Source organism: Bombina bombina, chromosome 1, assembly GCF_027579735.1.
Source record: "Bombina bombina isolate aBomBom1 chromosome 1, aBomBom1.pri, whole genome shotgun sequence".
NCBI lineage: Eukaryota > Metazoa > Chordata > Amphibia > Anura > Bombinatoridae > Bombina > Bombina bombina.
In genome coordinates, this window is record NC_069499.1 from 1,075,700,999 (window position 1) to 1,075,728,399 (window position 27,401).

A 27,401-nucleotide genomic window follows, 5' to 3' on the forward strand; every position below is an offset into this window, starting at 1 on the left:
TCAGAAAAACCTCTCTTGGCTAGGACTAAGCGTTCAGCCTCAGAGAATCTAGATTTTGATGAACAAAAGGACCTTGTTCCAGCAGATCCCTGTGACAAGGTAACTTCCATGGAGGAGAAGATGACACATCCCCAACAGATCCATGAACCACATCCTTCGCGGCCACGATGGAGCAATCGGTATCACTGATGCCTGCTCCTTCTTGATGCGGGCCACTACACGAGGAAGGAGTGTAACGGCGGGAAAAGGTAGATTAGACTGAAACTCCAAGGCACTGCTAATGCATCTATTAGCTCCGTCTGAGGATCCCTGGACCTCAACCTATATCTGTGCAGCTTGATATTGAGACAAGATGCCATGAGATCTATCTCCGGGGTCCCCCACCTGTTGCATATCTCCCCAAACACTTTGGGATGGAAAGACCATTCCCCTAGATGAAAGGATTGTCTGCTGAGAAAATCCACTTCCCAGTTGTCCACACCTGGAATGTGGATTGCTGACAGCAAACAGCTGTGGGCCTCCGCCCACTCAGAATCCGAGATACTTCTCTCATTGTTAGGGAGCTCCTCGTCCCCCCTGATGGTTGATGTAAGCCACCGAGGTTATAATGTCTGATTTGAATCTGATAAACTTGGACAATCCCAGAAGAGGCCAAGCCTTCAGAACATTGTAGATTGCTTGAAGTTCCAGAATATTGATCAGGTGGGAGCTTTCGTCCTGAGACCACAGGCCCTGTGCCTTCTTGGCACCCCAAAAGCTCCCCATCCTGATCGACTCGCATCAGTAGTCACAATCTCCCAGGATGGTCTGAGAAGGATGTCCCTCGGGACAGATGCTCTGGACAAAGCCACCAAGAGAGCTATTCTCTCGACTGGCTGTCCAGGGAAATGACGATTTTCTGGTACAAGCACCATCTCTCCATCTGGTGGAGTACCATTCGGTATCTCTCCTCTCTCTTCTTTGATCTCAGAGAAGAGTTCTCATATTCCAAGCACCAGGGTAGAGTTCCACTGCCTCATGCACAGTTGTGACAGTCTGAGATGGAACCTGGCAAAGGGAAGTATGTCTATGCTGGACACCATAAGACTAATTACCTCCATACACTGAGCCACAGATGGCCTTAAGGAGGTCTGGAGGGCAAGACATGCTGAAGCTAGCTTGCAATGTCTCTGGTCTGTTAGAAATATCCTCATGGATATTGAGTCTATTATAGTACCCAGGAATTCTACCCTGGTGCTTGGAATAAGAGAACTCTTCTCTAAGGTTATCTTCCATCCATGAGATCAAAGAAGAGAGAGAAGAGATACTGAATGGTACTCTGCCAGACAAAGAGATAATGCTTGTACCAGAATATCGTCCAAGTAGGGAGCTACTGCTACACCTTGGGTTCTGGCGACGGCCAGGAGAGCCCCTAGAACCTTTGTAAAGATTCTTGGAACAGTAGCTAGACCAAATGGAAGTGCAATGAACTGGAAGTGCTGATCCAGGAACGCAAACCTTAGGAACTGATAGTGGTCCCTGTGGATTGGAACGTGAAGGTAGGCATCCTTCAGATCTATAGTGGTCATGAACTGTCCTTCCTGAACTAGAGGAAGTATGGACCTTATTGTCAACATCGTGAATGAGGGGACATTTAGAAATTTGTTAAAGCACTTTAGGTCCAGACATGGACCAGTTCGTGGTCCCTCCTTCTTTGGGACCACGAACAAAAAGAATCCCAAACCTCTTTCTGCAATAGCAACTGGGGCAATGACCCCTAAGGAGGACAGATCCCACACGCACCCCAAAAAGTCTTTCCTTTTTTCTGGTCTTGAAGACATGCAGAGGATTAGAGGAGAAATCTGCCCTTGGGTGGATGAGATTTGAAACCTATCTTGTATCCCTGAGCTATGACCTCAAGGACCCATGTATCCTGCATGTCTCTGAACCAAGCGTCTGAAAACAGCAACAGTCCAGCGCCGGATCGGGGGCCGCCCCTTCATGCCGACTTGGTCTCATTGGGCTTCTTGTTCTGCTTGGATTTATTCCAGGATTTAGCCAGCTTCCAAGTGCTCTTGGTTTGCTCGGGCTTAGAGGAGGACTGCTAACATTGGGACTCGAAAGGAACGAAAATTAGATCCTTGTCCCTTAGACTTGTTCTTTTTATCCTGCAGTAGGAAGGCACCCTTGCCCCCTGTAACTGTGGCTATAATGGAGTCCAGGCCTGGACCAAATAAAATATTTCCTTTAAAGGGAAGGAAAAGTAGTCTAGACTTAGAAGTCATGTCCGCAGACCAGGACTTAAGCCAGAGCACCCGATATGCCTGTACTGAAAAACCAAAAATCTTAGCATTCAGGTGAATAATCTACATGTTTGGATCACAGATAAAAGAATTAGCAATTATCAATGCTTTAATTCTTTCTTGGATAGCGTCGAGGGGACCCTCCACCTCAATCCAATCCGCTAAGGGGTTGCACCAATAGGCCGCACCTCCAGCAACCAAAGCAGTCCACAACGTCCTTCATTACTGTTGGGATTATCATTCCTGGCCAGCAGGAGAAGGCAAAGAACACCAGAGCCAAGCTGGTAAGTTTCACTCCCTTTCCCACAAATCCCATTCATTCGACCGAAGGGAAATGGAAAAAAAGAATAACACAGGTGTAGAGGTGATTAAGGTTTGGTCAAAAATAACTGTCTTAAATTAAAGGGTGGGGTTGTGGACTCACCATATCCAGAAAGAAATTTATCAGGCAAGCATAAATTTTGTTTCCTTTCCTAAGATATGGTGAGTCCGGAACAAGACAGGAAGACCTAAACAAAAGGCACCACCACTTGAAGAACCTTTCCCCCCAAAAGAAACCTCAGCTGAGGCAAAAGAATCAAATTTGGAAAATTTGGAAAAAGTAAGCAGAGAGAACCAAGTTGCAGCCTTGCAAATCTGTTCCACAGAAGCTTCATTTTGAAGTCCAAAGAAGAAAAGACAGCCCTCATGGAATGAGCCAAAATTCTCTCAGGAGACTACTGACCAGCAGTCTCATAAACAAAATCATACTTCTTAACCAGAGAGAAATAGAAGAAGCAGATGGTTTCTGACCTTTATGTTTTCCAGAGAAAGCAAACAAAAAAGGGCAGAGGACTGGCAAAAATCCTTAGTCGCCTGTAGGAAGAATTTTAAAGAACGCACAACATCCAGGTTGGGCAACCAACGTTCCTTATGAGAAGAAGGATTAGGACATAGAGAAGGAACAATAAATTCCTGATTAATATTTCTATCTGAAACTACTTCAGGAAGAAAACTCAACGTAGTACAAAGAACCGCCTCATCAGCATGAAAAATAAGATAAGGTGAATCACACTGCAAAATTCCAAAACTCTCCAAGATAATAACTTAATATCTGTGGAATGCAAAGGCTCAAACGAAGCCTTTAGAAAAATTTTAAGAACAATATTAAAGCTCCATGGAGGAGCAACAGACAAAAACACAGGCCTGATTCTGACTAGGGCCTGACAAAAAGATTGAACATCTGGCACATCTGCCAAACGTTTATGTAAAAAAATAGATAACTGACCCTTCAGGGTACTGACTGTCAATCCCTTCTACAGACCTTCCTGGAGAAAAGACAAAATCATAGGAATCCTGACCCTACTCACACCATTGGATTCACACCATTAAAGGTATTTACACCATACCTTATGGTAAATCTTTCTAGAAACAGGCTTGCGAGCCTGAATCAAAGTCTTAATGACCGACTTGGACAAGCCACGCTTAGACAGAATTAAGCATTCAATCTCCAAGCAGCAGTTTCAGAGAAACAAGATTTGGATGAAGGAATGGACCCTGAGTTAGAAGTTCCTTCCTCAGAGGCAAACTACAATGTGCAGGAAATTACATCTTCACCAGGTCTGCATACCAGATCCTGCTAGGCAATGCAGGATCTATTAGAATTACTGATGCTCTCTCCTGTTTGAAACGAGCAATGACTCGTGGAAGGAGAGCAAATGAAGGAAACAAATATGCTAGACTGAAAGCCCAAGGAACTGCCAGAGCATCTATCAGGGCGGATCTCTTGACCTTGAACCGAACCTTGGAAGTTTGACGTTCAGCCGAGAAATCATCAGATCCAACTCCGGCACCCCCCATGTGAGGGTTAACCTGAAGAACACCTCCAGATGGAGACAGATACGAAAGGTCCCCATTCCATTGTTTGAGCATGCATAACTGCAGAGCTCTCAAATGGAATTGAGCAAAGGGAATGATGTCCGTGAAAGTGACCATCAGACCAATTACCTCCATACATTGAGCCACTGATGGCTGAACAGTAGACTGCAGAGAGAGGCAAGAGGAAATAATCTTGGATTTTCTGACCTCTGTCAGAAAAATGATCATAGATAGGAAAACTGTTATGGTCCCTAAGCAAACTACCCTTGTAGCTAGAACAAGGGAACTATTTTCCAGATTCACTTTCCATCCATGGAACGTAGAAAAGGATAACAAGATCTCTGTATGAGAGTTTGCTTGTTGAAAAGATGGCGCCTGAACCAATATGTTGTCCCGGAAGGGCGCCACAGCAATTCCCTTAAACTTGATTGATGCCAAGAGAGCCCCAGAACCTTATAAAAAAAATTCTGGGGGTCGTGGCAAGGCCAAAGGGAAAAGCCACAAACTGGAACTTAAAATAAACTTCCTCCAGGATTATGGCCATCATGAACTTGACCCCCTTTGACCAAAGGAAGAATGAAACCAATAGTTTACATTTTGAAGGATGGTACTCTGAAAAAACCTTTTGAGACTAGGTCTAGAATAGTACGGAAAATTCCCCTTTTACGGGAACCACTAACAGGTTTGAATAGAATTCTAGACCCTGTTCCCTCACAGGAACAGGAACTATCACACCCAGGAAAGAAAAGGTCCCAAACGCAACACAGAAAAAGCCTCTCTATTATCTGGTCCACAGATAAACAAGAGAGGTGGAACCTGCCTCTGGGAGGAAAGGATTTGAATTCTATTAAGCAATTCTGAGATACTATGTCCCCCACCTGGCTGGGATATCTCATATCCATGCTTGTAGAAAAAAACAGAGAAATTCAGCCACCCACTTGGTCCAATTACGGATCGGGGGCAAACCCTTCATGCAGATATAGACTCAGCTGCAGATCTCTACTCTGACGTCCCATAGGTCTTTGTTCTTGTCTTGTCTGCTAGATCAGAACCAAACAAGGTCTTACCCTTGTAAGGAAGCATCAGAAGATTGGAATAAGAAGAAAAATCCACTAACCAAGAATATAGTCACAAAACCCATTGGGCTAGCACAGCAAAGCCAGATATCCTGGCTCCCGGCTAAATAACTTGCATAGTCTCAAAAGAGACTCTACCAAAATTAAATCAGACAAGGCGTCACACCCAAAGATGCCGCACTTGACACAGTGACAATAAGCCTCCAGCTAGTCCATTGATCCTTAATAGAGCAGCTATCCTCTATATATAGAGATCAAAGTTCTCTTAGCCATAGTAGAAATAGATCCTTCTACTTTAGGCTCCATGTGCCATGATCTTAAATGGAGTCATAGACCGGAAACATCCTTTAAGACAGAAGACGGGGAAAGATATCCCTGGCTTCTCCTTTTCCTGCGAAATAAAACTCATTCACACAGACTTGAACAGGAAAACACTTCCACAGGGGAAGGAACATCATAGTAACTATTAAGATTACGAGATATCTAAGGGTTGACAACGACAGGCGTATCGGAGTCATCCAAAGTAGCCAAAACCTCCTTTAACAATACACGGAGGTGTTCAAACTAAAATCTGAAGGATACTTCTTCAGCATCAGATAAAGGAATTATACTGTCTGAATCTGAGATTTTACCCTCAGAGGCTACTGATCAGACTATGAGGAAGGTCAACCAGTGTAGGAGCAGGTGGATCAGAAACCTTACTATCTGAATCTCTAAATTTCCTCTACCACAAAAAATACCCGGGCAGCAAATTCTGCAGGCAAATAACTCTACCAGGAGATTGAGAGGAACCACAGGGCACTGCATGTGACGCCATAAAGGCTTAGCAACATTTTTTTTGTTTTAAAATAAAATACTTCAAAATGAGCACTGTCACTTTAAAAGTATGGAGAATTGCCTTAGAACAGGATAAAGATACATAACATATATAGGAATAGACCTCTGTTCCATTCGTATACCCCTGCAGCATAAACATGAATGAAAATTCTTTATTTGGACATTTATGTTAAATAATTCTAGGGCAATACTAGGGCAGCAAAAATGTTAAGAAAATGCAGCAAGGCCCACCTTACAAGTTCCTAACTGCTTTAAAGCCACCACTACCCTACTGAAGAGATTAACGTGGACTACGGCTAGACCCAATCTTTGAAAACAAAGGAAAGAACAGAGTAAACCTACTCTGGCTTTCTAATAATAGTTCAATTCTTGCTTGAAGCAAAAGAAATCCAATTTTCTTCAGACACCAAAACTTCACCTCCTCTATGCAGCAAGACAAAGAGAATGACTGGGGTTTGTGGGAAAGAGAGTGATACTTAACAGCTTGGCTGTGGTGCTCTTTGCCTCCTCCTGCTGGCCAGGAGTGATATTCTCAACAGTAATTGAGGACATCGTGGACTCACCATATCTTAGGAAAGAAATGTATAGTGTTGCTTATTTTTAAATAACATTGTGTTCATTTTGAGACTCCTAACTAAGCCCCAAAGTTTTAGATGTATTCTAATGTCTACAGACTCCAGATTGCTCCTGTTTGTTTAAAGGGTCTTTTCATATGCAGGGGAGAAGGGAAGTGGGAGTGTCTGCCCTTCCTGTTTTATCAGCCCATTTCAATGGGTGTACCAGCCTAACCTCATCAACAGTGCTACATTGGGAGCTTCTAAGTATGTTAAAAGGTTTTATACTGGATTTTTAGATCAGTATCCGTGCATATTCTTCTTTATAGTAGTGTCTACTACATGCAGTTATATGGAAATTGGTGTATACTGTCCCTTTAAGGTAACAATTAAAAAAAAATGCCTCCAAAAGAGCATTTTAAAAATATAACCATTTTCAGTTTTAAGAAAATGTAACGTCCCTGTACTGAAAAACTAAATTTATGCTTACCTGATAAATTACTTTCTTTTACGATATGACGAGTCCACGGATTTCATCCTTACTTGTGGGATATTAACCTCCTGCTCACAGGAAGTTGCAAAGAGCACCACAGCAGAGCTGTATATATAGCCCCTCCCCTTCCCCTCCACCCTCAGTCATTCGGCCAAATGTTATAGGAAGAGAAAAGGAAAGGCTTAAAAGGTGCAAAGGTGACTGAAGTTTTCAAAAAATAAAATAAACCTGTCTTAAAATATCATGAAGAGCCTTGGACTCGTCATATCGTAAAAGAAAGTAATTTATCAGGTAAGCATAAATTTAGTTTTCTTTTACAAAGATATGACGAGCCCACTGATTTCATCCTTACTTGTGGGAAACCAATACCAAAGCAATAGGACACAGATGAAAGGGAGGGACAAGACAGGAACCTAAACGGAAGGCACCACTGCTTGAAGAACCTTTCTCCCAAAGATAGCCTCAGAAGAAGCAAAAGTATCAAATTTGTAAAATTTGGAAAAAGTGTGAAGGGACGAGCAAGTCGCAGCCTTACAAATCTGTTCCACAAATGCATTGTGGAAGCCACAGCCCTAGTAGAATGAGCCGTAATTCTTTCAGGAGGCTGCTGTCCAGCAGTCTCATATGCCAGGCGGATGATACTTCTCAGCCAAAAAGAAAGAGAGGTAGCCGTAGCTTTCTGAGCCCTACGCTTTCCAGAATAAACAATGAATAATGAAGATGATTGACGGAAATCCTTAGTTGCCTGTAAGTAAAACTTTAAGGCACGGACCACGTCCAAGTTATGTAACAGACGCTCCTTCTTAGAAGAAGGATTAGGACACAAGGAAGGAACAACAATTTCCTGATTAATATTCTTATTCGAAACAACCTTAGGAAGGAACCCAGGTTTGGTACGTAAAACCACCTTATCAGAATGAAATATGAGATAAGGCGAATCACACTGTAATGCTGAAATCTCAGAAACTCTTCGAGCAGAACAAATAGCAACCAAAAACAGAACTTTCCAAGATAATAGTTTAATATCTATGAAATGCATAGGTTCAAACGGAACTCCTTGCAGAACTCGAAGAACTAAATTCAAACTCCAGGGAGGAGTAATAGGTCTAAATACAGGCTTAATTCTAGATAGAGCCTGACAAAAAGACTGAACATCTGATACATTTGCCAAACGTTTGTGAAACAGAATTGACAAAGCTGAAATTTGTCCCTTTAAGGATCTTGCTGATAACCCTTTCTCCAATCCTTCTTGGAGAAAAGACAAAATCCTAGGAATCCTAACTTTACTCCATGAGTAACCATTGGATTCACACCAATAAAAGGTATTTACGCCATATTTTTTGATAGATCTTTCTAGTGACAGGCTTTCTAGCCTGTATCAAAGTATAGATAACGGAATCAGAGAATCCTCGCTTCGATAAAATCAAGCGTTCAATCTCCACGCAGTCAGTTGCAGAGAAATTAGATTTTAATGTTTTAAAGGACCTTGAATGAGAAGGTCCTGTCTCAACGGAAGTTTCCACGGTGGCAGAGAGGACATGTCCACTAGATCCGCATACCAAGTCCTGCGTGGCCATGCAGGCGCTATCAGGATCACTGAAGCTCTCTCCTGTTTGATTTGAGCAATCACGCGTGGGAGGAGAGGAAACGGCGGAAACACATAAGCTAGGCTGAACAACCAAGCTACTGCCAAGGCATCTATCAGTTCGACCTGAGGATCCCTTGACCGGGATCCGTATCTTGGAAGCTTGGCATTCTGACGAGATGCCATCAAATCCAATTCCGGTCTGCTGTGGCGCCTACCTACCCCCAGGGTACTTCGAATCAAGTTTCCAACCCTTCAGACCAGCTACATAGTCCAAGAGCCACCGAGCTACTGTTTGCTGCTGCAGCTAAGCCTGAAGAAATTGCGCCAAAATAGGCTCCGCCCCTTAAGGTCAAAAGTCAGAGTAGGCCCAAACAACACCACATGGAAATGCAGTTTTGCACTAAAGTAAAAATACACACACAATATAACCCTCAAGCATAAAACCAATAACTTTTAAGTGCCAAAAATAAAAAAAATAAAACATTTTTTTATTGTCTCCCATGTCACATAATGCCCAAATATCAACTAATGATAAATATAAAATAGGGACTCCAGTAATACCCCTCTTATTAAAATAGGTTTTACTGCTTACCCCATTCCCATACAGGGAAATAATGCCAGCCAGTTCTGATACACCAAGTCTCCTCAGAAAAAAAGGCTGCACATACCTTAATGCTGCTTGTTGCATGAAACCGGTCTCCACACTGAAGATGTCTCATGGTTACCTTCAGAAGTCTTGTGGGAACCAGCGTGGATCTTAGTTACAAATGCTAAAATAATCAAACCTCAGGGCAGAAATCTTCTTCCATATCCCTTTGAGGAAAATAGTATGCACCGGTACCATTTAAAATAAAAAAACTTCTTGATTGAAGAAACTAAAACTAACACCTCACTTTACCATGTCTTCCTAGTATAACATAGGCAAAGAGAATGACTGAGGGTGGAGGGGAAGGGGAGGGGCTATATAAACAGCTCTGCTGTGGTGCTCTTTGCCACTTCCTGTTAGCAGGAGGTTAATATCCCACAAGTAAGGATGAAATCCGTGGACTCGTCATATCTTTGTAAAAGAAAAATACTCTGCTTTTGGGGCTCGGGGGAGCACATATAGGTGAATGTTTTTGTTTTCTTTATTTCATTAGTAGATCTTTGGCAATTATTGCTGGACCTACTTTTTTTTTTTACTCTGTGCTTCTATAGATATGGTTCCTGGAGATGCCTATGTATGTCTAAAGTAGAACTGACAGAGCTGTACTTATGGCCAGCTACAATCTGCCTTAAGAAATAAATGTACAAACATACACACCCTGTCCTATATGTAACGTTTAAATAGTGCCCTTTCATGTGCGTGATATAAATTGTTTTAGCTTGTACAGGATCATAACACATCTCTTTGTTACCCCAAGAGGGCAGTGACTGACAGTTTTTAACCAACTTATATTTCAACATGTCGTACTTCATACCTGGGGGTAGATTTACCAATGAATGTCCGACATGATAAGCTGTAGCGTTATCATGTCCGACAGACATCGCTAAATGCCGACAGCATACGCTGTCGGCATTTATCATTACACAAGCAGTTCACCATAACTGCTTTTGCAATGCCACCCCCTGCAGATTCGCAGTCAATTGGCTGCTAGCAGGGGGTGTCAATCAGCCCGATCGTATAGGATCGGGCGGATTGAAGACCCCAGCCTCAGAGGCAGCGAACAAGTTATGGATCAGCAGTCTTTAGACCGCTGCTTCATAACCGCTGTTTATGGCGAGCCTTAAGGCTCGCGCGAAAACAAGGGAAACAAGGGCCATTCGGTCAGTTTTTAATTCATTATTTTTTTATTTTTTTTAAGTTTTTCTTTAGTAGGTGGTGGTATACAATGCAAATACAGTAGAATACTTACTTTGAGATATTTCAGAGATAGACAAGCAGCTTGCTGAAGTTTTGTATCACTGTCTGATAAAATTTCTGTATAATATAAAACTGCCTAAAGGAGGGAAAAAAAAATCATTAAGACAAAATGAACAGAATATACTATCTTATTTGTTTCTTAGTTGGTATATTTTAATTGCTTTCACTGAGGTTTGGATTTATTGAAATATTCATTGCCAGATGTCCTATTTACTGAAGTCATAACATTTTTAATAAGTGGCTTTAAATTATTTCCTTCAAATTCTTTAGTGTATTTATTTAATGCCTTATTTCTTTCCTGGGGTTATTCAGTGGCTCATAATTGCACTTCAAGAAAATTCTAGGACTTTGTAGACATTGTCATACCAGAAACAGAAGGCTCTGTATAAACATTCCCATGTACGTATCATGGGAATTAAAACTTAGATAGCAAAAGTGGGCTTGACTACATCTCTAATTGCTATTAATGTGCTTCCAAGTGATAGGGAATGGTTTATAGCAGGGACACCCAAAACATTTAGAGCCAGTCACTAATGGTGGATTTGGCCTAAGGCCATATAATGTTCCACACACACACACTAAAGATATTGCCTCCAAATTACATTTTAATAACCATTTTATTAAAACAGAGATAGGAAAATAGTTATTAATTAATTTCATTTCCTTGTACATATTATTCAAATGTATAAAATGTTCAACAAATTCATATGCTTTAATGGACAATGTAACAGATGATAGTTTATTATATACAAAGCAGCTGTGGGAACACCCTTTCAAATGGGCTAGGCTCTTTCCCACATGCACTGGGGGTGATTTCTGCTGCCTGTTTACATCTCTTTTCTATAGCCAGTACTGCAGTATTTACATTTTTCAGTGTAGGTGTAGCCTCAACACGCAAAAACAGCTATTTCAAATGACAAAATAAAGTTAAGTTATTTGTAAAAAGAAAATTACACACTCCAGCAGGCAGAATGAGTCATTGGGAACACCGTAAAGGCGAGAACTTTTTACAAAACAATGTTAGAGTTTTTCCCCCCATGGCCTTGGTTTTATAGAAATTGCTTGACTGCATATAAAGTAAAGCCACAATGGCTGACCTGTGGCGTAATATCACAGACATTATCATATGATTAGTAAAGCCTTGTTTATTTAAAAAAAAAAAACACTTCCATCATAGTAAGACATACTGCAATGTCTCACTTGCTATGTTATCCATACTGTTATCTATTGGAGGAGTAAAATACAAATAAGGGGAAATATTGGTCATTCCAATTTGCAATCTAATTCACTAACAGTTTCTCTAGCCTCTCTAATCCCAATGTTATTTTTTATATTCTTTCACCAAATATAGACTTGATTGGCTGCTACTGACTATTAGTGGCCTAGAATTGTTATCTTGTAACAAGAGAAAAAATAATAATTTAGAGGCTGTATATAGTTTGGCTACCAGAAAGGGCTACAAAAACATACTACAAAGAGAGAGGTCAGGGTAAGTGGAGCACAAATGAGTCGGCAAATTATCACATGTGGGATATTTTTTTCCCTTCATTGAAGAGCTTAATTACACCTCATCTCACAGCATCCCTCAGTTATACATATGGACAAGCAGGGAAGGAAATTTAAAAAACGGTAAAGTACTAAAACAGGGCAAATTAAGTGCAAAACAGGACCTTAAGGTAATAATAAACAAGGAAGGGTCATGGAGTCTCACCATCATAAAATACATTTATTGGGTAAGCATACATTTTGTTTTCTTTTTACAAATCATTACACGTGACTTCTAATACCCAAAACAGAGAAGTCCACAAGACCACCAGGACTAAGAATTTAATAAATGAATGAGATTAATCAGGTACAATGACCCACAGTATTTTCCTGAAAAAGCCGTCTAAGCAGAGGCATAAACATCAAAATGGAAAAACTTTGCAAAAGTATCCAAAAAGACCATGTAGCTGCTTTGCAAATCTGGTAAAGAAAATCATCTTTCTGAAAGGCCTAAATAGTAGTAACTGCTATAATTGAATGAGCAGTAAGATACTCAGAAGGAATTTTACCCACCCGTTAAGACCTTTCTGATCAAAGCTGAATGTCCGACTGTTTAATTAATTTATTAAAGTGAATGTAAAGTCAAGCTCAATGCTAAACACTGCTTAAAAGCTGACCTTAAAATACTGCCACTTTAATTCATCATTTTTTCAGCAAACCTCTAATTAACTAGTATTTGAGCTTTATTTCATTACGATCGTCATCTCAATCCTCCGCCCGCCATCTTGGATTAATGATTGACATTGTAGGCTCGCTTGTGTCAACCAATAATCCGATCAACCACGGGGGGACCAAACCCCTTTCGGCTACGTCACTCGTATGTAATGCGCCTGTGTTTGGAAGCCGTCACACAGAGCTCTCACGCACGTTCACATTTAGCCCATGCGCTATTACACTTATGGGACTTTTCAGAGCGCTTGGTAAGTACGCAACGCATGCGCTGTGTATAGCAAAGCCGGGAGCGCGCATTGACTTTACGTATACAGTGGGTGGGACTGCTGTATACCTTACAGGGGATTAAATCCGGAAGTTGCGGGTGGGAGGAGCTGCTACCTAAAACGGAGCAAATTTGGTAATAAAAATATAACCTTTACTTTGTTTTTTTTTTAAAAAATAAAGCGGCGGTTTTCTTTATTAACTTGAAAGCAATATTAAAATTGCTTAAAATAAGACAAAATTGACATTCACTTTAAGTTGTGTGACCCTTGTGAGGTCCCAAAAAAACAAGGGCAGAAGTAAGTCTGAAAGACTTCTTAGCTTCCACATACGTCTTAAGAGACTGAATACCATTCAGATTCTGCAGGAGATGTTCCAAAGAATTCTTGGGAGTTAGACAAGAAGAAGAAGCCCCATTTCCTGATTTATAGTCTCTGCATATACCAACTTTAGAAGGAATAGTTAGTATGAGAATAGCTTTATTGTGATAAAAAAACTGGAGGCTTATAAGACAAACTAAAAGCTCAGACACATGGCAAGCTGAAGAAATGGTTAGCAAAATAAGAAACTTATAGGTCAGGAGCTTAAGGTCTAGACCATGCATAGCTTTAATAAGAAACTTAAACGGTCAGGAGCTTAAGGTCTAGACCATGCATAGCTTTAAAAGGAAAAAGGGCTTGAAGCACCATCAGGGCCAATTTAAAACTCCAAGGCAAAATTGCAGGTGGAATAGCAGGGCCTGGAAAAAGTCTGAATATCAGGAATCTTTCTGTGGAACTGCAAAGACAAGGCAGAAATCACTTAAGAGGAATGGCTGATAAGCCCTTTTCCAAACCATTATGTAGAAACTCCAGAATACTAGGAATTTAAAAGGACTTCCAACAAAAATTACATAGTTGCACACCAAGCCAGAAAGAAACACCCAGACCTTATGATAATTACATTTGGGTACAGGCTTCCTTTCTTGGAATAAGGTCTCAATCACTTAATCAGATAAGCCTCTATTGGCCAAAATCTTGTGTTCAATTACCAGGCCTACAAAAATAAGGTCTGTAGATCTTGATAGAGGAAACAACCCTGAGGCAGAAGCCATTGCAGGGAAGAAGACGTCTGAACGAGATTGCATACAAATTTCTGAAAAGCGAAGCTGGAGCAATCAGAATCACTGTCCCTGCTTAATTCTGGCTATCATTCTGAGCAGTAGAACAAAAGGAGGAAAAATGTGTAGAACTACCGAGGCACCACTAGGGCACTCACAAGAATCATGTGGCACAATAACAGGAAAGCTTTTGACTTAAATGAGAAGCTATCAGATCTATCTCTTGCTGTCCCCAACACCTCACAAACTGGTCAAAAACCTCACGATGTAAGGACCATTCTCCCTGCTGGAGGTGTTCCAGTTATCTGAAGTGCAAAATTCCTCTGTAGAGACTTATAGATTATTTGGAGTCCCAAGGAGATCAAATTGATTGTGACCAGACACCCCCCCCCAACCTAGAAGGCTGATGCCTGAGACTACAAATCATAACTGTGGAATGCTGGGAGATGGGATGGAGTAAAGCGCTGCAAAATATTGGTGTTTTTCCTCCTTTGGGTGGAAAGGAAATATCCTACTTGTGACTAGACATGTGCGGTTCGTTTCGGATTAATTCGGAAATTCGGTAAATTCGGAGATTCGGATCGATTCGGATTTCCGAATTAAAATACTTCCGAATCTACCGAATGAATCCGAAATAGCTGCCGTATCTCCGAATAAATCCGAATTAGCTCGTTAAAATTCGGCATTTCCCCATAGGAAACAATGGGAGTTTCGGCTGAAAAAAAACTAACACCGCAGCCCCATTGTTTCCTATGGGGAAACACTAAGTCTGCACCTAACACCCTAAAATGTACCCCGAGTCTCTAAACACCCCTAATCTAACACTTATTAACCCCTAATCTGCCGCCCCCGCTATCGCTGACACCTGCATTATTTTATTAACCCCTAATCTGCCGACCGAATATCGCCGCCACCTACATTATAACTATTAACCCCTAATCTGCTGTCCCTAACCCCGCCGACCCCTACATTATAGTTATTAACCCCTAATCTGCCCCCCCCAACGTCGCCGCAATCTAACTACAAGTATTAACCCCTAATCTGCCGACCCGATATCGCCGCCGCCTACATTATAGCTATTGACCCCTAATCTGCTGTCCCTAACACCGCCGACCCCTACATTATAGTTATTAACCCCTAATCTGCCCCCCCCCAACGTCGCCACAATCTAACTACAAGTATTAACCCCTAATCTGCCGACCGCAAATCGCCGCCGCCTACATTATAGCTATTAACCTCTAATCTGCTGTCCCTAACACCGCCGACCCCTACATTATAGTTATTAACCCCTAATCTGCCTCCCCCAACGTCGCCGCAATCTAACTATAAGTATTAACCCCTAATCTGCCGACCCGATATCGCCGCCACTATAATAAATGTATTAACCCCTAAACCGCCGCACTCCCGCCTCGCAAACACTATAATACATTTTATTAACCCCTAATCTGCCCTCCCTAACATCGCCGCCACCTACCTACAATTATTAACCCCTAATCTCCCGCCCCCATCGTCGCCGCTACTATAATAAGGTTATTAACCCCTAAACCTAAATCTAACCCTAACACTAACACCCCCTAACTTAAATATAATTTAAATAAAACGAAATAAGTTTACTATAGTTAAATAAATGAATCCTATTTAAAACTAAAGACTTACCTGTAAAATAAACCCTAAGATAGCTGTAATATAACTAATAGTTACATTGTAGCTATTTTAGCATTTATATTTATTTTACAGGCAACTTTGCATTTATTTTAACTAGGTACAATAGTTATTAAATAGTTATTAACTATTTAATAACTAACTAGCTAAAATAAATACAAATTTACCTGTAAAATAAATCCTAACCTAAGTTACAATTACACCTAACACTACACTATCATTAAATTAACTAAATAAATTAATCATATTTAAAACAAAATACTTACCTGTAAAATAAACCCTAATATAGCTGCAATATAACTAATAGTTACATTGTAGCTATTTTAGCATTTATATTTATTTTACAGGCAACTTTGTATTTATTTTATCTAGGTACAATAGCTATTAAATAGTTATTGACTAATTAATAGCTACCTAGTTAAAATAATTACAAAATTACCTGTAAAATAAATCCTAACCTAAGTTACAATTAAACCTAACACTACACTGTCATTAAATAAATTAACTACAAGTACCTACAATTATCTACAATTAAATAAACTAAAGTACAAAACCCCCCCACTAAATTACAAAAAAAAAAAAACACTAAATTACAAAAAATAAAAAAATATTACAAGAATTTTAAACTAATTACACCTAATCTAAGCCCCCTAATAAAATAACAAAGCCCCCCAAAATAAAAAAAAATGCCCTACCCTATACTAAATTACAAAAGTTAACAGCTCTATTACCTTACCAGCCCTGAACAGGGCCCTTTGCGGGGCATGCCCCAAAGAAAACAGCTCTTTTGCCTGTAAAAAAAAACCACAATCCCCCCCCCACATTACAACCCACCACCCACATACCCCTACTCTAACCCAAACCCCCCTTAAATAAACCTAACACTACCCCCCTGAAGATCTCCCTACCTTGAGTCGTGTTCACCCAGCCGGGCCGAAGTCTTCATCCGATGGGGCAGAAGAGGACATCCAGACCGGCAGAAGTCTTCATCCAAGCGGGGCAAGAAGAGGTCTTCCATCCATCATACAAGTACCAAAATACAAACAAACACTAAATTACCAAAAATAATAAAATATTACAATAATTTTAAACTAATTACACCTAATCTAAGCCCCCTACTAGCTATTAATATAGCTTCAATATAACTAATAGTTACATTGTAGCTATTTTAGGATTTATATGTATTTTACAGGCAACTTTGTATTTATTTTAACTAGGTACAATAGTTATTAAATAGTTAATAACTATTTAATAACTACCTAGCTAAAATAAATACAAATTTACCTGTAAAATAAATCATAACCTAAGTTACAATTACACCTAACACTACACTATCATTAAATTAACTAAATAAATGAATCCTATATAAAACTAAAGACTTACCTGTAAAATAAACCCTAATATAGCTGCAATATAACTAATAGTTACATTGTAGCTATTTTAGCATTTATATTTATTTTACAGGCAACTTTGTATTTATTTTAACTAGGTACAATAGCTATTAAATAGTTATTGACTAATTAATAGCTACCTAGTTAAAATAATTACAAAATTACCTGTAAAATAAATCCTAACCTAAGTTACTATTAAACCTAACACTACACTATCATTAAATAAATTAACTACAAGTACCTACAATTAAATAAAATGAAATAAACTAAACTAAAGTACAAAAAAACAAACACTAAATTACAAAAAATAAAAAAAATTACAAGAATTTTAAACTAATTACACCTAATCTAAGCCCCCTAATAAAATAACAAAGCCCCCCAAAATAAAAAAATGCCCTACCCTATACTAAATTACAAAAGTAATCAGCTCTATTACCTTACCAGCCCTTAAAAGGGCCTTTTGCGGGGGCATGCCCCAAAGAAAACAGCTCTTTTGCCTGTAAAAAAAAACACAATACCCCCCCACATTACAACCCACCACCCACATACCCCTACTCTAACCCAAACCCCCCTTAAATAAACCTAACACTACCCCCCTGAAGATCTCTCTACCGTGTCTTCACCCAGCGGGCCGAAGTCTTCATCCGATTGGGCAGAAGAGGACATCCAGACCGGCAGAAGTCTTCATCCAAGCGGGGCAAGAAGAGGTCTTCCATCCATCAGAAGTCTTGATCCAGGCGGCATCTTCTCTGTTCATCCATCCGGAGCGGAGCGGCAGCATCCTGAAGACATCCCACGCAGAGCATCCTCTTCTTTCTTGATCCGACGACTAGGTGACTGTACCTTTAAGTGACGTCATCCAAGATGGCGTCCCTTGAATTCCGATTGGCTGATAGGATTCTATCAGCCAATCGGAATTAAGGTAGGAAAAATCTGATTGGCTGATTCAATCAGCCAATCAGATTCAAGTTCAATCCGATTGGCTGATGGAATCAGCCAATCAGATTGACCTCGCATTCTATTGGCTGTTCCGATCAGCCAATAGAATGCGAGCTCAATCTGATTGGCTGATTGGATCAGCCAATCGGATTGAACTTGAATCTGATTGGCTGATTGAATCAGCCAATCAGATTTTTCCTACCTTAATTCCGATTGGCTGATAGAATCCTATCAGCCAATCGGAATTCAAGGGACGCCATCTTGGATTACGTCACTTAAAGGTACAGTCACCTAGTCGTCGGATCAAGAAAGAAGAGGATGCTCTGCGTGGGATGTCTTCAGGATGCTGCCGCTCCGCTCCGGATGGATGAACAGAGAAGATGCCGCCTGGATCAAGACTTCTGATGGATGGAAGACCTCTTCTTGCCCCGCTTGGATGAAGTCTTCTGCCGGTCTGGATGTCCTCTTCTGCCCCATCGGATGAAGACTTCGGCCCGCTGGGTGAAGACACGGTAGAGAGATCTTCAGGGGGGTAGTGTTAGGTTTATTTAAGGGGGGTTTGGGTTAGAGTAGGGGTATGTGGGTGGTGGGTTGTAATGTGGGGGGGGGGTATTGTGTTTTTTTTACAGGCAAAAGAGCTGTTTTCTTTGGGGCATGCCCCCGCAAAAGGCCCTTTTAAGGGCTGGTAAGGTAATAGAGCTGATTACTTTTGTAATTTAGTATAGGGTAGGGCATTTTTTTATTTTGGGGGGCTTTGTTATTTTATTAGTGGTCTTAGATTAGGTGTAATTAGTTTAAAATTCTTGTAATTTTTTTTATTTTTTGTAATTTAGTGTTTGTTTTTTTGGTACTTTAGTTTAGTTTATTTCATTGTATTTAATTGTAGGTACTTGTAGTTAATTTATTTAATGATAGTGTAGTGTTAGATTTAATAGTAACTTAGGTTAGGATTTATTTTACAGGTAATTTTGTAATTATTTTAACTAGGTAGCTATTAAACAGTAAATATCTATTTAATAGCTATTGTACCTAGTTAAAATAAATACAAAGTTGCCTGTAAAATAAATATAAATGCTAAAATAGCTACAATGTAACTATTAGTTATATTGTAGCTATATTAGGGTTTATTTTACAGGTAAGTATTTAGTTTTATATAGGATTAATTTATTTAGTTAATTTAATGACAGTGTAGTGTTAGGTGTAATTGTAACTTAGGTTAGGGTTTATTTTACAGGTAAATTTGTATTTATTTTAGCTAGGTAGTTATTAACTATTTAATAGCTATTGTACCTAGTTAAAATAAATACAAAGTTGCCTGTAAAATAAATATAAATCCTAAAATAGCTACAATGTAACTATTAGTTATATTGAAGCTATATTAATAGCTAGTAGGGGGCTTAGATTAGGTGTAATTAGTTTAAAATTATTGTAATATTTTATTATTTTTTGTAATTTAGTGTTTGTTTGTTTTTTTGTACTTTTCTGATGGATGGAAGACCTCTTCTTGCCCCGCTTGGATGAAGACTTCTGCCGGTCTGGATGTCCTCTTCTGCCCCATCGGATGAAGACTTCGGCCCGGCTGGGTGAACACGACTCAAGGTAGGGAGATCTTCAGGGGGGTAGTGTTAGGTTTATTTAAGGGGGGTTTGGGTTAGAGTAGGGGTATGTGGGTGGTGGGTTGTAATGTGGGGGGGGGGATTGTGTTTTTTTTTACAGGCAAAAGAGCTGTTTTCTTTGGGGCATGCCCCGCAAAAGGCCCTGTTCAGGGCTGGTAAGGTAATAGAGCTGTTAACTTTTGTAATTTAGTATAGGGTAGGGCATTTTTTTTATTTTGAGGGGCTTTGTTATTTTATTAGGGGGCTTAGATTAGGTGTAATTAGTTTAAAATTCTTGTAATATTTTTTTATTTTTTGTAATTTAGTGGGGGGGGGGTTTGTACTTTAGTTTAGTTATTTAATTGTAGGTACTTGTAGTTAATTTATTTAATGATAGTGTAGTGTTAGGTTTAATTGTAACTTAGGTTAGGATTTATTTTACAGGTAATTTTGTAATTATTTTAACTAGGTAGCTATTAAACAGTAAATATCTATTTAATAGCTATTGTACCTAGTTAAAATAAATACAAAGTTGCCTGTACAATAAATATAAATGCTAAAATAGCTACAATGTAACTATTAGTTATATTGCAGCTATATTAGGGTTTATTTTACAGGTAAGTCTTTAGTTTTATATAGGATTCATTTATTTAGTTAATTTAATGATAGTGTAGTGTTAGGTGTAATTGTAACTTAGGTTATGATTTATTTTACAGGTAAATTTGTATTTATTTTAGCTAGGTAGTTATTAAATAGTTATTAACTATTTAATAGCTATTGTACCTAGTTAAAATAAATACAAAGTTGCCTGTAAAATAAATATAAATCCTAAAATAGCTACAATGTAACTATTAGTTATATTGAAGCTATATTAATAGCTAGTAGGGGGCTTAGATTAGGTGTAATTAGTTTAAAATTATTGTAATATTTTATTATTTTTTGTAATTTAGTGTTTGTTTGTATTTTGGTACTTGTATGATGGATGGAAGACCTCTTCTTGCACAGCTTGGATGAAGACTTCTGCCGGTCTGGATGTCCTCTTCTGCCCCATCGGATGAAGACTTCGGCCCGGCTGGGTGAACACGACTCAAGGTAGGGAGATCTTCAGGGGGGTAGTGTTAGGTTTATTTAAGGGGGGTTTGGGTTAGAGTAGGGGTATGTGGTTGGTGGGTTGTAATGTGGGGGGGGGGATTGTGTTTTTTTTTTTACAGGCAAAAGAGCTGTTTTCTTTGGGGCATGCCCCGCAAAGGGCCCTGTTCAGGGCTGGTAAGGTAATAGAGCTGTTAACTTTTGTAATTTAGTATAGGGTAGGGCATTTTTTTTATTTTGGGGGGCTTTGTTATTTTATTAGGGGGCTTAGATTAGGTGTAATTAGTTTAAAATTCTTGTAATATTTTTTTATTTTTTGTAATTTAGTGTTTGTTTTTTTTTGTAATTTAGTGGGGGGGTTTTGTACTTTAGTTTATTTAATTGTAGATAATTGTAGGTACTTGTAGTTAATTTATTTAATGACAGTGTAGTGTTAGGTTTAATTGTAACTTAGGTTAGGATTTATTTTACAGGTAATTTTGTAATTATTTTAACTAGGTAGCTATTAATTAGTCAATAACTATTTAATAGCTTTTGTACCTAGTTAAAATAAATACAAAGTTGCCTGTAAAATAAATATAAATGCTAAAATAGCTACAATGTAACTATTAGTTATATTGCAGCTATTTTAGGGTTTATTTTACAGGTAAGTATTTTGTTTTAAATATGATTCATTTATTTAGTTAATTTAATGATAGTGTAAGGTTAGGTGTTAGTGTAACTTAGGTTAGGATTTATTTTACAGGTAAATTTGTATTTATTTTAGCTAGGTAGTTATTAAATAGTTAATAACTATTTAATAACTATTGTACCTAGTTAAAATAAATACAAAGTTGCCTGTAAAATAAAAATAAATCCTAAAATAGCTACAATGTAACTATTAGTTATATTGCAGCTATCTTAGGGTTTATTTTACAGGTAAGTCTTTAGTTTTAAATAGGATTCATTTATTTAACTATAGTAAACTTATTTCGTTTTATTTAAATTATATTTAAGTTAGGGGGTGTTAGTGTTAGGGTTAGATTTAGGTTTAGGGGTTAATAACCTTATTATAGTAGCGGCGACGATGGGGGCGGGAGATTAGGGGTTAATAATTGTAGGTAGGTGGCGGCGATGTTAGGGAGGGCAGATTAGGGGTTAATAAAATGTATTATAGTGTTTGCGAGGCGGGAGTGCGGCGGTTTAGGGGTTAATACATTTATTATAGTGGCGGCGATTTGCGGTCGGCAGATTAGGGGTTAATACTTGTAGTTAGATTGTGGCGACGTTGGGGGGAGGCAGATTAGGGGTTAATAACTATAATGTAGGGGTCGGCGGTGTTAGGGACAGCAGATTAGGGGTTAATAGCTATAATGTAGGCGGCGGCGATATCGGGTCGGCAGATTAGGGGTTAATACTTGTAGTTAGATTGCGGCGACGTTGGGGGAGGCAGATTAGGGGTTAATAACTATAATGTAGGGGTCGGCGGTGTTAGGGACAGCAGATTAGGGGTTAATAGCTATAATGTAGGCGGCGGCGATATCGGGTCGGCAGATTAGGGGTTAATACTTATAGTTCGATTGCGGCGACATTGGGGGGGGCAGATTAGGGGTTAATAACTATAATGTAGGGGTCGGCGGTGTTAGGGACAGCAGGTTAGGGGTTAATAGCTATAATGTAGGCGGCGGCGATATCAGGTCGGCAGATTAGGGGTTAATACTTGTAGTTAGATTGCGGCGACGTTGGGGGAGGCAGATTAGGGGTTAATAACTATAATGTAGGGGTCGGCGGTGTTAGGGACAGCAGATTAGGGGTTAATAGCTATAATGTAGGCGGCGGCGATATCCGATCGGCAGATTAGGGGTTAAATAATGTTATTATAGGGTTTGCGATGTGGGGGGGCCTCGGTTTAGTGGTTCATATGTAGTTTATGGGTGTTAGTGACTTAGTGTACTAAATGGGTGTTAGTGTACTAAAAACATACCGAATTTCGGAACGGAATAGAACCGAATTCAGCCGAATCCGAATAAATCCGAAACGAATTTATTCGGATCCGAATAAATCCGAAACGAATTTATTCAAATTTTGCCGAATCAGATTCGATCCGAAACGAAATTCGAAAAGTCCGAATCGATCCGAACCGAAAACGAACCGAATTTTTTAGCGGTGCACATGTCTACTTGTGACGATTTATCGACTTCCATCATCATTTGAATGAAAATCCACATGAGGAAAATTAACATGTTAAAATGACTTTAAGAATCAACACTATCCAACATGATTACTGTAATGAGTACCATACTAATGCTTGCATGACAATTATTAACCATTCACCTAGAAAACTAGTGCAAAAATGCAACACTCTCAACGGTAACAATGCAAACACTTAACTTGTAATCAACCCAGTGTAGTTTATTAATTTTATATGTCACATATTTTATTTAAATTCAACTGTATCATATTGCCCCATAATGTATCATATTGTTTCATTTCCAAAGTATATGTTGTATTATTCTCTTGCCCCCGTTAGTATCGTTTTCTAAAGGGACGTGGAAGTAGAGATTAAGTGTTCTTGATTCAGATAGAGCATACAACTTTAAAAAAATGTATTTTCTTCTGGTATAAAATGTACTTCTTTCTCTTTATATTCTTGGCTGAAACTTTTCCCATTTCAATTAGGGCAAACTGAAGAAGGCTCAGGACATGCTCATGATGCCCCATGACAAACAGTGAGGACTCGGACTGAGCAGCCCTCCTCTTCAGCCAAAACTGTCAGGTGGTTTGTGTTGCATATGATAAGTAACCTGTCATTTGAAAAGGCAGTCCCTTCCTTTTTAAATGAAGGGTTTCATGTTCATCCACATGGTGGCTGAGACATGTGCTTTCTGCACCATAAGCAATAGGGAAGTGCCTTTAGGTTTTTCCTTATTGAATGTGATATTCAAATTTCTGTGGGGATACTAAAAATGAGGATGTCCCGGAAGTCTCTTCCCATGTTTCCAACTGAGAACAAGGAATATGTGAAGCTTGCAGAGCACTGACGTGCACTCATAGGAGGCAGGGGAGGCAGTGTCTACCCTGCCATATGTGGCCAAAGCTTAATTAAATTTTAATTAAAACAAAAAAAAAAGTAAAAAAATATAATATTTCCCCCCATGTAATGCTATGGAGAGGCAGGTACAGGAACACTTCTCTCCATTGCAGTACATGGGTCAAAGGAAAAGCTGTGCTGCATCGCCACCTGTGTTCTGTCAATATATTAGCAGCAAACATTGGGACCAATAGGAGGCACCCCTCTGAATGCCTCCTAGCAAGTGAAGGAGATATAGATTAATCAGGAGGATGCAGTGAGCAGGGTCATGTGACCCAACTGGAAGCGGAGGTAACCTAAGAACAGATGACACCAAGCAGAAGAGTAAAGTAGTATTCTACATCTCTTGTGATTCACAAATTGTGTTCAGATACAGCTCATTAACAGGGGGGACAGTAAGTGAGCATAACCCAATACTGACAGGAAGTAAAAGGGTCAATTCAAATTGAAATCCATAATTTAAAACCCAGAGTTTGAAGTTAAGTGTGCAGTGTCCACATTATTTAAATTAAAGTTTTTGACATTGAATATTGCTAAGCCTCCCTTTTTCATGGTTATTTGATTTAATTAGGTACAAACTCCATATATGTTATGTCTGTTCAGTCAGAGGATGCAGTATCTATTTTTATTTTTCACTGTGTCTCCATTTATTTAAAGACTGCTGTTAACTTGTAATTCACAAAGCAATTGAAAGCTGTTGCATTGTGTTTTTAATATGTGCTGCTTTTATACAAGTTTATATTAATAAAAAGAAGATAATGAGTCATTTAAAAAAATATATGTAATTATTGCAGTTAAATGTTTTTAGAAATAATGCCACTGTAAAGTAACTGGTTAAACACCTAGTCAAAGGGAGACATTTAAAATTAAACTTTCATGATTGAGGTAGAGCATGCTATTTTAATAGACTTTTCTAGTTATTTATATTTTGAGAATTAGCATCAACTGTTACTGGCCCCATGTCAGAAAATCAAATTAGTTTTTGAAAGGAACATGAAAGTTATAATTACATTTCCATCATTCAGATAGAAATTGCACACAAAAAAATAAATAAATAAACTTTATATTTTACTTTTATTATTATGTACTTCATTCTTTTGGTTTCCTTTGGTGTCCTTTGTTGAAGAGCATACCTAAGTGGGATGTGCACGTGCGTTTCTTGAACACCATATTGCAACAGCAGCTGTGTTGGCAGTATTGATAACTTGTCCTTTGTGTAAAACTTGTACAGTAAATTATTTCTATTTTTACAATACAGTAGTGAGTAGAGAAGAGATTGTGTATCATTCTAATTGCTTAGTAACTGGCACTGCGCCACAGAATTGTGTGAGTGTGTATGTGAGCAGAGTGTGTGTGGGTGTCAGTGAGCAGAGTATGTGTGCTTTATTCTCCAGGTAATCAATACATTTCCAATGAGCTGGTGCTTTAGTGCAGTGTTTCTCAACAATGGTCCTCAAGTACCCCCAACAGGCCAGGTTTTCATTATAGCTGAATCAGTGCACAGGTGAAGTAATCAGCTGATCAGTAACTCAGTGGTTACTAACTTGCTCTCACCCATCACCTGATTATGTCACGTGTGCACTGGTTCAGCTATCATTTAAACCTGCCCTGTTGGGGGTACTTGCGGCCCTCTGTACATGTGTTTCTCCGGCATATCATATCTAGTGCCTCACCAGCCTTTGACGTCACTGCACGTCACTGTTGCAGAGGGAACAGTTAAACAAAAGTGACTGTGGGAATGTTATATGGCTATACTGATAAACAAAAGAAGTTGATAGTGCATCAAATAAAAATGCCACTTAATGTTTAAGATGTTTTATCAATTATCAGTAATGAACAGTAAAATACTGACAATGAAGCATATGCAAGTCTGTTTTAATGAGGGACAATGTATCCCTAAATTGTCAGATCAATGGATGATTGGTAGGTCTTTGTGAGTTGTGGATTTGTAGAGGAATTTTTAATGAAACACCTTGTCATAACTCAGCCACCTACTGCATATATGAAGCTAAAGGTGTGAAATATATCATTACTCTGGTTTATACTGTATTCAGTTTGGTACAGTTGAAGCAAATAAAGTAATAAAAAGATGCATATTGTACAATTCTTATTAAAAAAATACACAGCATGGTCTTCTTTGAATTCCCATACACAATTTTCTACTTATACCTTTTGTTTGAAGTGCTTGTTTGCAGATGCTCGAGAAAGACAGGTTGCTGCTGCTTTGCACACTTTAATATTCTCATCCAGTTGGAAAGTAGCTAATAGTCGGAGAAGCTCAGGCAAGGGTTGGAGTCTGGAAATTTGTTTTCCTTTTAACTTTTTTATTTTCTTTAGTCGCCCAGGTAACTGAAGATCTCCAATTAGAGTCACTATGTATGAAACACAGAGTCATTTAAATAAGACTATTCTCTGGGAAAATATTATAGGATATTTTACTTGCAACATCTTAAAGCAATCGTGCAAATCTTAATGCTAAATCTGCTAGTTCAAAGTTAAAGGGAAACTGTACCCAAATTTTTTCTTTTGTGATTCAGACAGAGCATGCAATTTTAAGCAACTTTCTAATTTACTCCTATTATCAAGTTTTCGTCATTCTCTTGCTATATTTATTTGAAAAAGAAGGCATCTAAGCTATTTGTTTGGTTCAGTACCATGGAAAGCACTTGTTCATTGGTGGATAAATGTATCCACCAATCAGCAAGAACAACCCAGGTTGTTCACAAAAAATTGGCCGCCATCTAAACATACATTTCTTTCATGTAATTAACAAGAGTCCATGAGCTAGTGACGTATGGGATATACATTCCTACCAGGAGGGGCAAAGTTTCCCAAACCTTAAAATGCCTATAAATACACCCCTCACCACACCCACAAATCAGTTTTTACAAACTTTGCCTCCAAGGGAGGTGGTGAAGTAAGTTTGTGCTAGATTCTACGTTGATATGCGCTCCGCAGCAAGTTGGAGCCCGGTTTTCCTCTCAGCGTGCAGTGAATGTCAGAGGGATGTGAGGAGAGTATTGCCTATTTTGAATGCAGTGATCTCCTTCTACGGGGTCTATTTCATAAGGTTCTCTGTTATCGGTCGTAGAGATTCATCTCTTACCTCCCTTTTCAGATCGACGATATACTCTTATATTTACCATTTCCTCTACTGATTCTCGTTTCAGTACTGGTTTGGCTTTCTACAAACATGTAGATGAGTGTCCTGGGGTAAGTAAGTCTTATTTTCTGTGACACTCTAAGCTATGGTTGGGCACTTTATTTATAAAGTTCTAAATATATGTATTCAAACATTTATTTGCCTTGACTCAGAATGTTCAACTTTCCTTATTTCCAGACAGTCAGTTTCATATTTGGGATTATGCTTTAATTATCATATTTTTCTTACCTCAAAAATGTGACTTTTTTCCCTGTGGGCTGTTAGGCTCGCGGGGGCTGAAAATGCTTCATTTTATTGCGTCATTCTTGGCGCGGACTTTTTT

The 27,401-nt window shown here is 39.0% G+C and overlaps 1 protein-coding gene across 1 annotated transcript in view; it reads right to left on the reverse strand.

The window, feature by feature from the left end:
• Positions 1 to 27,401, reverse strand: part of RIPOR3 (RIPOR family member 3) — a 626,178-nt gene that overhangs the window by 81,249 nt on the left and 517,528 nt on the right. Inside the window, exons 19-20 of the mRNA XM_053692678.1 lie at positions 26,086 to 26,288; positions 10,583 to 10,666 (exon numbers count right to left, since the gene is read on the reverse strand). Coding sequence (XP_053548653.1) covers positions 10,583 to 10,666; positions 26,086 to 26,288 — 287 coding nt within the window. The remainder of the gene's footprint in view (positions 1 to 10,582; positions 10,667 to 26,085; positions 26,289 to 27,401) is intronic.